General features: G+C 26.3%; 1 protein-coding gene across 7 annotated transcripts in view; it reads left to right on the top strand.

Annotated features, from left to right (window-relative positions):
* MED15 (mediator complex subunit 15) overlaps positions 1-16,659 on the top strand; it is a 93,695-nt gene that overhangs the window by 76,282 nt on the left and 754 nt on the right. For all 7 annotated transcript variants that reach the window (XM_087160330.1, XM_043041540.2, XM_043041541.3 and 4 more), the window contains 9 exons: positions 923-1,002; positions 1,440-1,570; positions 7,857-7,985; positions 9,144-9,207; positions 9,289-9,343; positions 11,678-11,868; positions 13,014-13,177; positions 14,460-14,558; positions 16,091-16,188. In XM_087160330.1, the coding sequence (XP_087016456.1) occupies positions 923-1,002; positions 1,440-1,570; positions 7,857-7,985; positions 9,144-9,207; positions 9,289-9,343; positions 11,678-11,868; positions 13,014-13,177; positions 14,460-14,558; positions 16,091-16,188 (1,011 nt within the window). The remainder of the gene's footprint in view (positions 1-922; positions 1,003-1,439; positions 1,571-7,856; positions 7,986-9,143; positions 9,208-9,288; positions 9,344-11,677; positions 11,869-13,013; positions 13,178-14,459; positions 14,559-16,090; positions 16,189-16,659) is intronic.

Raw genomic sequence — 16,659 nt, 5'->3', positions numbered from 1 at the left:
ACATTTTAATTCTTGACTATAGGGAGTAGCCGTAATCTGGGAAACATTGTTTCAATAATTTAGGCTGGAGGGCAATCAAAGGCTTGGGCTCCTTAATATTAATTTTATTTTTTATATATATCCTATTTTAAATAAGTTTATTTTTAGAGTAATATTTCTCAAGAACTATTTGACTGATTACCTTTAAGTCTTAGATTTTATCGTTTAAAATTATGTAGAAGTTGGAGTATAAATTTATGTACAGTAAAATTAAAAAAAAATTCTATTGTAAATAAATTAAATAACAAAAAATTATTATATAAAAACTTTTTTTACTTGAAATTACCTTTGTATAAGCAAGTTTAATAATTGTCTGCAAAAGCTATTATTTTCTTTTCTTTGTACAAAGGGAACCATTACTAGTTCCCTAGTAATGGCGAAATACTCTTTAAGCGAAATTAACATCAAGGGACCCAAACTTTTGACTGTCCTCCTACCTATTTCCAAACTATTAGGACCATATTTTTCAGTTAGCAACTAACCCTATATTTTGTGGGTCAGGAATTAAAATGCATGGATAAAAATGCATTTTTCTTCAGAGAAAGTATGTTTTTATGCATCATTTTGTAATTTAAAATATCAGCTCTAATTAATTACTGTACTCTAAAGTTAGATTCTGATGAATTAAAATTGAGTCTTTGTGCCTGAAAATCTGAACATTCAATCAAAAGTTATTTTAGGTGTTCGTTTTTTATGCATTGTGCAAGGCTATCTAATATTAATTATCTGACCAGTGTCATACTTATTTAACTTCATGTTTTTTTATCGCTTTAGTTATTAGACTTACTACTAATCAAATTGTTGTTTATTGTAATGATAACTGTACTTATGAGCATTTTAAAAACATAACTTATTAAAATATTTTTCTGTATTTTATAAATAGGGCTGTTTGCCTAATCAGGGACCTAACAGTAATCAATCAGCTGTTCCATCTCCTGCTAGTCATCATCCTCAAAGTCTTGGGTAAGGAAGTATTTCTCATCAGCTTCTTTCCAATGCTAGTATTTTTTTATTAGTTAAATGAATAACAATGCTAGTATTTCTTATGAAATGCAGATAAATAGTTTATAAAATTTATAAGTCTTCTTAAAATAGATGTAGGATGACCAATTGAAAATTATTACTTCTTGATATTATAATTATTTTCGTAGAATTAAATTCATGTTGTATACCAATAATTTTGTAATAGAATTTTGTTTAAAATTACAAGATAGCAGTTTGTTTTCAAATGTAAAATATACTTTTTAAAATTCATAAATATTTTTAGAAGGATAAAACAATAATTATTAGGTTTTTTTTTTTTTTTTTTTTTTTTTTTTTTTGGAGGATATTCTTATTTAAGTATTTTATCTAGTGTTATAACTAAAAATAACTTATGCTTGGAATTTTTTTTTTGTTAGACCACAAATGGTGGCTTCTCCAGCTGTCTATGGGCAGAGTCCTAATCCTCAGATAGCCCCATCGCCAGCAGGGAGTTACAATGTTCGAACACCTGGAGCTCCTTCTCCTGGTAGTGCATTGAACACACCAAGTAAGAATTGTACTTCAACTGTAACATTTATTTAATCAGGTGTATTTGTACAATTCAATTCTTTGAGTCGACATAAATTAGCATTGTTAGAATGAATGGAACATGTACAAAATATAGATGCTCTACTTCATGCACACTTACAAAGCAGTTTTAAGAAATCAGGTTTAATATACCTTTTGGCAAAAAAAAAAAAAAAAAAAAAAAAAACATTCAAACAATTTTTAATCTTACTTTACAAAAAATAAATTAGCATATGATAATAAGAGAAGACTTTTTTAGCAAATAAATTTAATTGGTTGGAAAGTGACCACCATTTACAGCAATGCAATGGCGATCTAAACACTTTTTGAAATTTTCGGCAATGTGCTGCAAGTTTTCTGCTTTCTTATATTCTCCCATTCCTGCTAAAACGATTGCTTTATGGGTATATCACATAATGAAAATTATCGGCAATGAAACTGGCAAGGCAATTGTTATCCTCCACTTTCTCCAAAAGTTGCTTGAAAATCCTCGTGTGGCATAGAAATATCAGCAACTGTTCAGGCAATTTCACTCTTGAACCAATCAAATCGTTTGCAGCTTATGACGTTTCGTTTAATTTTCATTCGTAAGTAAAATATGGCGACCAGCAGAGAAATGGAATGGGATGATGATACATACCTGCCAAGTCTCCTGTTTTTTAATGAAGACTCCTGTATTTACGACTATCTCCTGTTTACCAGTATATTCTCAAATTTCACCGTATTTGTTGAAGAAATTTGAAGCAAAAAAAAAAGTTAGGGATAAAATATCAGCTGATGGCAAAAATACTAGTCTTTTTCCTCAACAGATGGTGCTGCAGTATGTTGAGTGTTTATAGTTTAAGTAATTATAAATAATGGTTTTAAAAAAAATCTTCTTTTGATTAAGATTTTTATAGAATTTTTTTACTTTGCTTAAGTGTTTATATTATTTCCAAATTTGAATTTCTCTTTTTGACTTACATGCTTATGCATGATGTATCACAAGGTGGCCACCCACCTGGAAAACCTGGAATTATCAGGAAATTTTTTTATACTGGAAAAATCAGGGAAATTTGGATAAAAACATTGAAAAATCAGAGAATTTTAAAGAAAAGCTGGAATTTTTTTCTTAATTTAAATTATTTTACAATCTGTTATATCCACTTTATTTAGATGAGAATTAATCATCAAACAGTTAATATCATCAACTTAGCTATACTTTGCTTGCATTCAAATTCTCCATTATTACCCTGCTAAACTAGAAGCCATATGAAACTCTCCCATGTTGCTAAATGAATGAAAAAATCTTTGACCTCTTTGTAGGTTATGGAACTATGCATTTTAGGAAAGGCAAAAATTGTGGTGGAGGTCGAAGAAGGGTTTAAGATATTTGCTTTTGTTTATAAAAAGCGTTTTTTTTTTTTTTTTTTTTTTTTTTTTTTTAAATCTTCTAGTCCGTGGGCTGAATGAATTCATTTATTGTTCAAGTTTGTTCTGATACTTTGGGGTGCTTTTTTCATTTAACAAAGTGTTTTTGTATTTTTAACTTTATAAAATTCTCCAAAAAATAATTGGTTATAATTTAATAATAAATTTTATCTTGCATTCTTTTTCTGAAAGCTTTTGCATCCAAGGAATTATTTTTTCTCAGCAAAGTCAACTAATCGCTCATTTTCTTGAATTGCTAACAGCAAAATATAGAATATAAGAAAAATTCATTTATATTTGTTTATTCGAAAGAGAAAACGAAACTAGTATTTTCCCCCCCCCCCTCACTATACAGGTTTCAAGTTGGGCATCTAGATTACCAAAATTTTAAACTTAATATTAAGTAAACATAGTATAATTTCCGAGGTAAAGAATTGCAGATTTAGAAAAATTGACTTTATATAAGTTTTCAAAAAGTTATAGGCGATTAACTTAAGGGCTGTTAACTGAAGGTATTTGTAACCATGGTAAGTGAATCTCTAACAAAGTAGTTTTTTTTTTTTTTAAATTCACACTAATAATAGAAAATGGAAAAAAAAAAATATTTAAAGTGAACTGTAACAAAACAGGTTATCTGACGCAAATTAATAGAAACATTTAACATTTTGATGTGCAGAAAACTTTCTCCAGATTCATTTGTGATATTTTACGTGCGACTCCAAAATACGTAATTAATTGTACTCTGCCACTAGGATTTAACATAATTAAATTATTTTTTCTGTTTAAAGCAAGATTTTGATAATAATAAATTTTTTTTATTGTAAATAAATAATTTTTATGTCAGACTTTGCTGCTGTTTATTACATTTGTTATGTGTTTTGTAATATTTGTTTTAAGTACATTATTTATTTCCATATCTCTTATTTCACTTTTTCTTTATAAAATGAAGTGAAATAGGAATGGAAACCGTCTAAATATTTCTTTAGGTTAATTTACAATAATGTATTTCACTTCTGTAACCTAATAAAATTTGTTTAACTATGCTGTACTTTAAGTTATTTATATTAGAACTTAAAATTGATCAATGAAGTTTTTATATATTTTTAATTTTTATTTTATATATTTATTTGAGCTAAGCAACTCAGTTTTAATTTTTTGAGAAACAATTTAACTTCATTAGAACATTTTAAATCAATCATTTTGCTTAGAGCTTGAAAAATGTATTTAGGGAAAAAAAGATTTCAGAACATTCTATAGTTATTTATTTATATTTTTTCTTAGTGAAGAATAAAAATAATTTTTTGAAAAAAAAAAAAAAATTATGAACCTACTACCACAATAATGCACATTCTATTCAATTTTTAGGTAAATGGGATAAAAATTGTTAGTCGTTAATGAGCCTGCAATTAGCAAATAAAACTGCAGAGGAGGGTATTAAAAAAAGAAATAAAAATTTATTCTGGAATTCATATTAAATTTTTTTCCTCATAAATTTGGTGAATCTCTAATGCTATAACCAGGGACATATACTTTTTCTTGCTCACCGCTGGCTATGCAAAATTTTTTATTTATATGTGAGCTACAGAAATCAGTCAAGTTTACATTTAAATTACAAACAAATTCACAGAGCTAAGATAATTTGTAAATGAGTAATCTATTTCTGCTTTTGTGCAATTTACATCGGACACCAACAATCTAATCGATTTAATTTGAACTTATTATAATTAGGTTTTATGAAACAAATTTTTTTTCGATAGGTTATGATGTACTAAATAATATTAACTCATCTGCACACAATAGCCATACTCTGCTGCCTGGAAATGAGGCGTTTGGTCGTTACATTGCCTCCAAATTAGATGAATTCAAACATGATTCCGAGAGGAATAAGTGCGAGAAAGAAATAGTAGATATATTAATGAAGCACCTAGAGGTTGATAAGATAATAATTTAATTTATTTTATTTTTCTTAAGTAATTGTGAACAAATTTTTATGGAAGATTATATGCCATGTAAGTTTTTTTCCTAATTTGTTTCGTGAATAAATATTTCTAATGTTTTAGATGTGTATCATCATTTATAAAAGTGGTTCTACCTAAAACAAATAAGTTTTTATACATGTTTTATTAATAATCTTATTAATTATACATTATCTTTATTTAAAAATAAAAAAATAGTAAAAAAACATTTTAATGAGGACAAGACAAATGATAAATAGCACATCAAATTAAGTAAGAATAAAAAACACATAAAATTAAGTATAAATAAAATACACCTCAAATTAAATACTAATAAAATATGCATTGAATTAAATACAAATAGAATATACATCAAGTGTAATTCATATTGACATTTTTATGAAATACAAATCAATTTTAAGTTATAAGTAGTGTAATTATACTATACATTCCATGCATAGCATGACTATGTGACTTGACAGTTAATTATTGCTCTTTTTCAATTGTGTGATACTTTAAAAAAAAATTTTTACATTGTTTTGTATGTTTATGGAAGAATAACTATATTATTAGCTGCAAACAAAGATACAGGCGCATGCCGTTGAAATATTTAATAATTAACATTTTCCTAAAGATTTAGGAAACTACACAATTAAAAATTTTGTACAGTTATTAAATTAAATAACTCTTTCAACTAATGAACTGAAAAATTAAGACAATTTGATAAATATTTAAAATTATTTTTGAAAAATGAGCCTTGTAATTAAGATACAGATGCACAAATTTGTATTTTTGTTAAAAGCAAAATTTTTTTTCTTTCTTTAAAAACTTTTGACAATTTTTAGCAATTAAGAGTATACTTTACTGGCTCTTATTTTCACTAAATATTCATTATTTCATTTTTTCTTTTAATATTTTGATTAAGTCTAAACAGTGTAAATGTATCAAGAATAAAAAAAATCCCAATAAATAAATTTAAAATTTCTGCTTAACCTTCAATATGCACTGAGGGATTTTGCAGATTAGTAAAACTAAATTATACCCTCAATAAAAAATACTTTTTAAAAATTTTTTTTACTGAAAATAAATATTATTTCTTTAAGGAAACATTTTTTAAAGTCTTACCTGTAGCCAAATACCTTAAGGTTATTTCTAATCGTTCTGCTGCATTCTATACTCATGACAGTATTTTGTTTTACTATGAAGGACTCGACTTTCTGTAACAAAACTTCAAATGTTTCTGTGTCCATTCTGAGAAAACGAAGATATCTATAGCATTTACTATCCATCGTCGTTTTTATTGCAAAAGGCTAGTAGAGTTTAACGTCTTGATTACGGCTGGTACAACATGTGGACCACATGTGATGGTACAAATGATACACCGTAAACAGAAGGTTAATTAAATAGTTTTATTAAAGATGCTTTTATGAAGAAAATAATTAAAATATGTTCTATTTATTTATGAAGTACATTATTCATTTTAAATAACTATACATGACAATTATACAACAAATAAAACATTGATTTAATTGAAATGCTTCATATTGAATTATCATTTGATTAGTTCATATTGAAAATTGTTACTTCCAAATCAAAATTTGATGTTGACAAAAAATACTTAAATTTTTAGCTTGCTACATTTATTGCATTCGCCTGAAATTTTATAAATTATACATTAAACTTTTGTTTTATCTAATTTTACTCATATTTTAATCATAAATACTTAACAAATCAAGTACTATTTTTGTAAATGCATTTTCTTCTTCGTTTAAAAAGTAATGTAGTTTTCACTTTCAACCTAAATAATTTATGGACTACAAGTGTTAAAATAATAGCAAATATTCTACGCATTAAATAAAAAACAAATCTTCTGAAAAATGAACTAATCCTTTAAAAATTAAACAATATGCAAAATTTGTGATAATGATTAATTAAAAAACAAATTAATAAAAATAAAATTAACTTACCTCTTATGCTAATTCCCTCATAAGATTTTCATAACATCAAAGTTGTATTCTTCTGAGCAGCCATTTTTTGACCAAAGGGTTTTTCTTTCTTTCTTCCTCTTAATTAAACCATGAATAATTAAAGAAACAATCACTGCATTTGCTGTTTGATTTTCCCATGTGGATATCACTATTACAGAATTCTGGTATTGAGTATGTCTGGAAATAACTAACAAAAATATAATCATATGAGAAAATAATTGAAGAGAAACGAGAATAATGAAATAAAACTCAAGTTGTCACCAAAGCTCATATAAATAACAAAAAATGATAACCCAGTTACAAGCAAGCGTTGGGAGCAATTTAGCAACCTCATCGGCAACTCCAAACTGAGAAATTGCCTTTATAGTTGCGGATAGAGTGGAGGTTCTGCTTATGATTGCTCTTATTTTTCTCTCATATGAAATAGGTATTAGAGAGTAAAAAAAAAAATTTATACAATTATTGCTTGCAGAACAAACAAGCGATTTTACACTGTAATTTTCCTTTCTTAAACAACTCTAAAATAGTAAATCTTTTACTTGACTTTGTAAAAAAGCAAAAAAAAATTTAACTGAAAAATATATTATAAAATATTTTACAAATAAAGTACTAGACCAATAGAAATGAACACCCAAATTAAAAGGAAATTGGTTGACTCCTATTCTGTGATGCAATAACTTTCTGCGTTGGTAGAATTTCTAAACAATAACCAAGGTGGTCTGTAATTTTCAAAAAATGATCTAAATGGATATTATTATCATTATAAGAATTCCATATTAGGTAACAATAAATGTACTTTATAAAAGAAAAGGACCTAAGTAATCTGTTGCAATTTTTATTTTGTTTTTATTTTTCTTACAAATCTTTCTTACAAAATGATAGTCATATTTATTATAAATTTGCTTCTATTCAGTTCCTAGTGGGCCAACTGCTAGTCCTATAAACAGAACTCAAGAAGATTGTTATCTAGAAAAGAGGAAGCAACTCGCCAAATATGTTGAACCTCTGAAGAGAATGATCAGTCGTATTGAGAAAGATGAAAGTAGGTTATATTTGAGCTTTTAAAAAAGTAGAATATTTGTATCAATTTCTGGAAACATTAAGAACTAGATGTGTGTGGATGTGCTAACATTGTTTTTCAGTTATTAAATCATTGATAGTTTTTTCTTCACTGTGTAATCTCAATTCTTTTTCTACCTTATTATAAAGATTATGCATTGTTTCTTAATAATTTCATTGCAATGGTATAACACTTTTATCATTTTTCATCAAAAAGAGGTAAAATTGTTAATTTTCAGATTATGTAAAAAAACTACCTCAAAAATTTACAGAACTATAAAAAAAACCTCTGCACAATGTTGATCATAGTACAATGAAGATATCATAGCAGAAGGAAAAAGGAATTTGTCAGATAATGTGTATTTTTGTTTAAATTATTCATTTTGAAATGACTACAGTTAACTGATGTAGATTGACACCTTTGATACAAGCATGTATCATTTGAATTCCAAATAATTCAAACTTGAATTTACATAATTTGAATATATCAATAATAATATAATATTTGAATATGATCAGTAACTTTTTTAAAATTTGTGAAGAGAAGAAACAAATATTGATAAAAGTTTTTGATAATATTTTTTAACAAAAAGAATTTTATTTGATTCCACACAAATTTTAACTAGCATAACATATAAAATAAGTAACGTATATGTTAAAAATAATAGAAATCAAAATATAATGATATATTAAGAATTTAAAACTAAATTTAAGGTTCCACTTATCAACTTATAGATTTCAAACTAATAAAGGAACATTTTGACTTATTAAATTAATCGAGAGTTAGTTTAATAGAAAATATTCTTTTCCTTTTTAGAAGGAAGTTAATATAGAATAATGAATTAAAAGTATTTTAAAATAAATTTTAAAAATGTAAATTCTATTTATTTATTTTAACTTAAAAAATTTGTAGTTCTTTTGTTTATTTATTATTTTTTTGAAAAGCGAAATTCCCCCCCCCCCCCCCCCGGACAAGTTAGTTATATACAATATCTACTTACAGTATATTTTATTCTTTTACATAATTTGTGTGCAATTCTATTTCGAAAAATTAATAATTATTATGGTTATAAAGTTAATTTTCAAAAGTTTTAGTTTTTATAGGGGTACATATAAATTAATTTTAAAATTATTTTCTTAGATAAAAAGAAAGACTTAAGCCGAATGAAAAGTCTGTATGATATATTGACTGATCCTAACAAGAGGTAGATGATTACTTAATACTATCTAAACTTTAAAGTGTCACTTACTGAATAATGATAATAATTTTTTTTTCTCTTTATTAGATGTCCCATGGATGTTCTGATAAAATGTGAACAAGTTCTTGAAAAAATGAATCCAGTAAGTATAAGTACTTATATCATGCTAAAATATGATTGGTGACCTATCAAACATTGTCTTAATTTTGTGTTTGTGTTTTTTTTAAATCTTGTATGATTTTTTTTCATAGATAAATATACTTAAAATCATTTTAATGCATTCAAAATAGTCAGAGCTCATAGTAGTCCTAGTGTTTTTAATTTTCCTGATAAAAAAGATTTTCTCTTTGTACCAATATTACTGATTTTTGTGTATGGGCAAAACATCCTGTTTTATGCAAATTCAAGTGCGGATTTTAAAATGATCGTTTTGAGCAATCAAACATTTTGGATTATCGACCTATCATCTTTTTATTTTCATTTACAATGCTTGTTAAAATAACAAAATTTGTTAGTTTAAACCTAGGGACTGTCTACAAATTATATACGTGGTTCAGGCATACAACATTTTGCAGGATTCATTGTTTGAAACTTGTTTGAAAATTCAATTATTTTATGAAGGAGAAAGTCAATTAACAATTTCACTTTATCCAAATTTTATGATGATAAATTCAAAGGTCAAATACTTATTTATTATTTTCAGCTAATACAGTAATAATATTCTAAGCTGAAGTGTTGTAATTTCATCTGTTTTTAAATATGATAGACCCCAACCACCAATTCTAACAAAGAATTTTTAAATGATTAATTGAGGGATCAGTCACTAATTTACTCTTGTACAAAAATGTTAAGTAGTATATTCATATCGTTTTCTTTATAAAATTAATGAAAACCTATTTAAAAATTACTTGACTGAGGAAGCCATGAACTATATTGTTAATTTTAATTAAATGTTTGTTTGAGGAAATATAAACTAATAATTATTTTTTTTAAAATTCAATTCATGAATTAATTTCATGAAAAAATTTCTATGTTTTGATCTTACAATATAAGTTGTTCAGTACTTCAATTATAAAATTAGCCTGAAACTGTTAAAACTTTCTATTCTAAACGAAGTATTTCTGAAATTAAAAAGAGTATATTTTATCCTTTTACAATAAAATTTGCCTTTATTCTTGTTGAATAAAATAGATCTTTTTTTTCTCATTTTGCACTCTTTAACACTATAAAGACTGAACATTGTTATATACCTAGAAAGCCTGAAGGGGCCAGTGTGGCCCTCTCATATTGTTTGTGTTTAGATCAATTAGACATCTAAAATTTTAAAATGTAATCATAATTAATTTTATAAGATACATATTAGAGACTCTGTCATAAAAATTCTATGGTATCTTATTCGATATGATAGTGGACATATTTGATTAAACGGAGCACTGACTTTTCAACTATGCTTAGACAATATGTAATGTTTTATGTAATATGTATGTCATTAGATTTTTACTACATTGATTATCCCCTAAATTTTTTCGTAAATTATTTTTTGTTTTGTCTAAATATTTCTTTTAAGAAAAATATAATTACTTTCTCTAAGAAGTCTTAACAAATTTTTAATTACATTTTAAATTTTTCTTTAGCTTAATTTTTTTTAAATATTTTTTAATGTAATAAAAGAGTTTAGAATTGTGCTACAAATATTTGTTTAGTAGAAGGCTCAATTAGTATATTTTTTTTTCTTTATCTAATATGATAAAATAAAAATTTCCTGATTTCAAATGAATAATTGTATTTTTGTTGGGAATCCAAATTTGATATATACAGTGCATGCTGTTTAATGGGATTACATCAATGTCTGAAGGTTTTGTTTCCATTTATTGATTATTTACTTCATAAAAGAAAGAAGATAGAATTTTCCCAGTATTTCATGGTGCAAGAATAAATGTGCAATAAGATTTAGGAAGGCAATTTCATATAAGTTTACAAAGTTAAATTTTCAAGAGCTAGAAATTCACAAAAAGTTGCTTACCAGAAAATTTTTGCTGTTTACCAGAGAGAATAATTAGTCAATAAATACAACCCCGAACAACAGATGTTTTCTTAGATATAAAGCAGTGTTGCTGGCTATTTTTGATATTAGGGTATTTAAGTCAGATAACTGAAGAAATTTGATAAATATAAATGACTGATTTTACTAATTACTGATTTTACAAATTGCAGACTTGGTACTATAAAATAGTAAAGAAATAATTACAATTATTCTAAAATCAAAATTTTTTTCCCTGCATAATTAATGACAATTTTGTATTTTAATTTTTATGAGTCATGTAGTAAACATTTTATAATCTGAATATATTGAAGAATATTTGTTTTTACTTTTATTTTGAACTTTCAAATCACTGTTACTACTTGCATATTATGTGTTCTTACTATAATTTTTTTAATCTATTTTCATTAAAATGTTGAAAAATTCTTTTTATAGTCATTTTTACAAATGGATGGTATAACACCGCCTGCCCAACCTACTACTGTCCCTATGAAATCACAAGAACAAAATATATGTCAACCCCTAATTGATGCATTAAACAATATCAGTAAATCTCCTATGTTTAATCATATACTGGAAAAAACATTTGGACCACCTATTACAGCACTCTTTGGATCTAGTGTTAGGTATTGATTTTAAAATGTTCACTTTTATTTAAGTTTGAGATATAAAAAAAGTCATAGCTTCTAGATATCAATATTTTTTTAATAATAACACATTTAAAAAATAATAATAGCATCTTAAATGCTTCCTAATCTCCTACAACACACACTGTCGTTTTTAAATAACATGCAAAAAAAATTGCATAGTTTTTTTTTTTTTTTTTAATTTTATTGATCTTAAATTTTCATTTTCTTCAGTTTGATTCTGTTCTTATAACAATGATTGGAATGAAGATTTTTCAATTAATTTAAAACTTAAGTTATTTAAGTTAAATTTATATGATGAAATAGCACATTTTAAAAGCAAATAAACCATTTATGCAGATTTTGACACATATTATTTACACATTTATCATTATGAAAAAAGTGACATTTATGGCAGATTCTTTTCACAAAATTACTGTTTACTTTTTTTAGTACGCAGGAATTAAAAATTCAAATTGTTATTGCATTTGGTTTCATTACGTTAAACAGAGATGATTGTGCTGCGGAAAAAATCTGGATTTTCGGATTTTCTACTAACTGCAATCCGGAAATCCAAGGTCCAGAAGTTTCCAGAAATCATCGATCACATTTATGTATAGAAATTCTTGTATATTTTATTTAAAAATATTAGAACTAGAATTCATACTTGTCATCGCTTTCATTTGTAAATATTTTTTCTGGTCGAATAATAAATGTGATTAGAGATGAAAGTAAACTTATAAATAATTATTCATTTAAATTATGCTGCATATAATTTCATTAGAGTTTTATGTTTTGAAAATATCAATGATTTTAATTTATAAAGACATTAGTTTTTTAAAATGTGTCATTAATGATTTTACTCAAGAAAATTTCAGGATTTTTGAGTTGGGCTCACTATCATCCCTGGTTAAAAATAAATACCTTTATCGAGTAATTATATTTTTGTTTTGAAATAATGTTATACTTAATGTATTATCAATTATATTTATATAAATAAAAAAAATTCTAATAATAGAATCTCAACTGTTATGCAGTTTAAAAAGAAACAATTTTTTAAAACGTGTCTTTCCCTTTTGAGCAAGAAACTTTTAAATTGAATTCTATAATTAGTTTGAAATAAATTAATTTATCAATTTATTTAGAACTCCTTCTCCACCTCCTAAGCGCAGAAAAGCAGATGACGATTCTGCTGAAATATCTGATGTTCTGCAAGGAGAAATTGCTCGTCTTGATCAAAAATTTAAAGTACAATTAGATCCTGTTCAGCATCAAGGATCAAAAACTGTGAATCTCATTTGTCAACTGGGTATGTTTTGTATTAAATTAATTTATCATCTGTATTTAAATGAGATTGATATTAAAAGAAATTTCTAAATAATAGCTTTTATTTCCTTTTATTATAAAAGTAAAGCATTCCCGCAACAGCTCATTGTGAGCCAGGAGAGTCATGGTGGATAAGGCTCCACAATTTTGTGACCAACAGCATGATTGTAACAATATTTTTAGCACTGCACAGAGTCCGTCTTTACTTCCCAATCAAGCTGGTTTCCATCCATCTGATCTAACTCCAGCTTTTTACAATGACAGCCATCGCAGTTTAGTAGTTAAGGGACCTTTTATTATACCAAATAATAGCTAGAAAAGTATGACAATTATCTTGAAAAATTTGTAATGGTTAAAATTGTTCAAAATTCTCTTTTAAGATAAAACAACTATGCTGTTCACATTATTTTAATATTATTGGATTGAGCTTACTTGTAATTAATTATAAAATAAACTACTATTGCTAATATTTTATTGCAGAGCATGAAATTTTCACTTGCTAGCTCCTCATGGGGGATTAAATATTTTAGACTGTCTAGCAAGTTCCATCTTCTAAATTGTTCAGTTTTAAGCAGGGTTCGATGTTCGGATTTTTCTGATAAAAAATATTTTATCCTTATTTGTCCTAATTATTAGGTTCTGATCCTCATATTCTTGATTTTTGTGTGTTTAGAGCATCTTATTTTTTTAAGAATGCAAATGTGGATTTTTATGGATTTTAAGTATCAAAAAGTTTGGATTTTTAATGCAACATCAATTCTAGTCCTAATTTTTTGGAAAAATGTAGTTCTGATTTTCTTAACCCCATTTAAAGCATGGTTTTAAATTAAAACTACTTATGCTAATCTGTTGAACTGCATAGATTACTACATTAACCCACAAATATTACCGTGCATCAATCCAGTGGCACCAGAAAATGTTTTGAAATCAAACAATGACATTTTTATTATTTTTTTTAAAAATGCTGAGTTACCAACTCTTCTCGTGAAACCTATTTTTTTAACCATTGAATTTTATTTCGATCTCAGCAATTGCAAGAAATGCATTTCAACTGAGATCTTTTATGATTTCAGTCACCAAAGTTTTTTTTTACTACATCTCTGTTTAGCATTTTAAAAATTGTTGATATTTTTCTTTAGTGTAAAATAGTGGTGCAAATTTTTTTTAATCTGACTAGTATTTTTAGAACTGAAATTTTCTTACCATGTTTGTTGTGAAATGAAGATTATATACATGTTTATTTACTTCATATTTTAATTCTTTAGATGATAAAAATTTGCCTTGTGTTCCATCAATAAGTATTACAGTGCCTGAAAATTACCCTGAAAAACCTCCTCAATGTTATACAACCAAAGATGAATATGGTTAGTCAAAGTTTTACTGATTCTTATTTATGCATGCATCATACAGTACACAAAAGCTTATATTTATGTCCAATATGTAAAATATGCATCTAGAAATTTTTATTTTCATTTTGAAGTAATATTTTTATTGCAATGATATATACAGTACTGTATGTACCTGATAACAGAACATGTGCAGTAGGTGACTCAGATTTATTTTGGCCTTACAGACAAAAATTAATCAAGCACCATTTTGTTTTTGTAGACAAAGTTAAAATAAACTGAATACAAATCTCCCCTGCATTAACATCTTGATTTTTATCTGAAAAGTATGCATTAACGTGCCATGTATACGTGTAGAAGTAGAATGCAACTTAGGTGAAATAAAATTTTTTGACATATGAAACAGTTATAAGGTAAATTCCTAACTGAGATAGCGAAATATTTAAAACTCAATTCCTCTAAAAATGGTTTTCTTTATTTTAATTTTAACTGTTTTATTTAATAAAATATTATATGATAAAACTAGTTTTGACCAACGAAAAACAGTATGAATAAGTCCAATATATTTGTTTTCTCCTAATAATTACTATTATGGCTGAAATGAAATCGAAACAAACACAAGGACATCACAAAAGTCCATGTGTTTTTTTAAAATTTTACTTTTAAGAATTATTTTAAGTCCGAAATTTCAAATAATATCTTTTGATGCACTTATTTTGCCTCAATTTTATAGTGAATCCACATGGTTTACCATTCTTTTTATAGTAGTTGTTTTTATTACCAAGGAATTTTTAAGGCCCAGTATTCATTCCATCATAATTTCGTGTGGTTTTTATATCACTTTTCAGGCAGTTATTGCTGTGGATTTCTGCACATTTTTTAAAATCCTGCTTTAATTTTTATTTTTATTACAGATATAAATTACAAAAAATAGGAAAACACCTGACACTTTTTAAGTGCAAGAGTCAGTAACTACATAATTGTTCGTGAGCCTCTCTTTTTTTGTTGTTGCTGGACCCACTTTTGTATTTTTAATGGGTCCCTGAGACTCTGGGTGCAATTATTCAATGATTGACTTTTTCTCCTCGTTTGGTGTCATTGATATTTTTTATAAGCTTGTTTTTGACAGTTTTAAACTACCTTTCCACCCCTTGTAAGCAAAAATAACCTAATCTATATTCTCTACCTATGCTTATGTAAAAAATTTGCAACACCTGCCACCCTCATTTTTGTTTTGACTTTTACTGCAATTGACTGTTATTGTAGTTGGAAACTACGAAGAAGGGTTGAAAAAACTATAGCAAAACGGTGTATTGGTTTTCCAACTAAAATTATCTGTTATGATGTATTCAGAAATTGGAGCATCCATCATGAAGTATTTTTTATCATCTATGAATCATTATTTCTTCATGCCATTAATTTTCAGAAAACACCAAAAAATGAACAGATTATATGGTTTATGGATAATTAAAACTAATAGCTGAGATTTTAGACAATTTTTATTATTTCTAATGCAATGCTTTGAAGCTTTTTTTTTCATTTTCTTTTAGAATCTACTTCGATTCTGCAAAGCATTCAGCAAGTACTTTGTACTCGGTTAAGCACAATGCCACAAAAATATTCTATTACATCATTGCTGGATACATGGGTATGTAATATTTCTATGAATTTTGTAAAATTTATGTATTAATTACATTCTGTAAAATTGAGCTGTTATACTAATTTCAGAATATTCTTAAAAGGCTAAAAAAGCATTCCTTACATTTATATAGTGAAACTTTAACAATTTACTTGGATGTTTATATAATTTCATGCTCCAGCTGTGAAGGCATTGCTCACATCACTGGTGAAGCACATGGGATAATGTGTTCTGTATTGGAGGCCAACTAAACAGCTGGTTAAACCTGTCATGGCTGAAAGTTCTTATGTCTTGTAGAGTAAAAGTTTGGAGCACATTGTATAACCAGAGTAAAAATTACATGGCGGTATAAGATGGTGGTTAAAAGTTGGGGTTAGAGGCATGGCTATTTTACACCAAAGGGTGTAAATTTCTTTTAGCAATCAACGTAGTTCGGGACAATTCTCCATCCTTAATATGAAACTTTTTTTTTTTTAATCC

The sequence above is a fragment of the Parasteatoda tepidariorum genome, chromosome 1, assembly GCF_982258835.1.
Source record: "Parasteatoda tepidariorum strain Cologne lab strain chromosome 1, Ptep-v5.0, whole genome shotgun sequence".
NCBI lineage: Eukaryota > Metazoa > Arthropoda > Arachnida > Araneae > Theridiidae > Parasteatoda > Parasteatoda tepidariorum.
The sequence above is the reverse complement of the archived record's forward strand: the minus strand, read 5'-3'. Positions and strand labels throughout refer to the sequence as shown.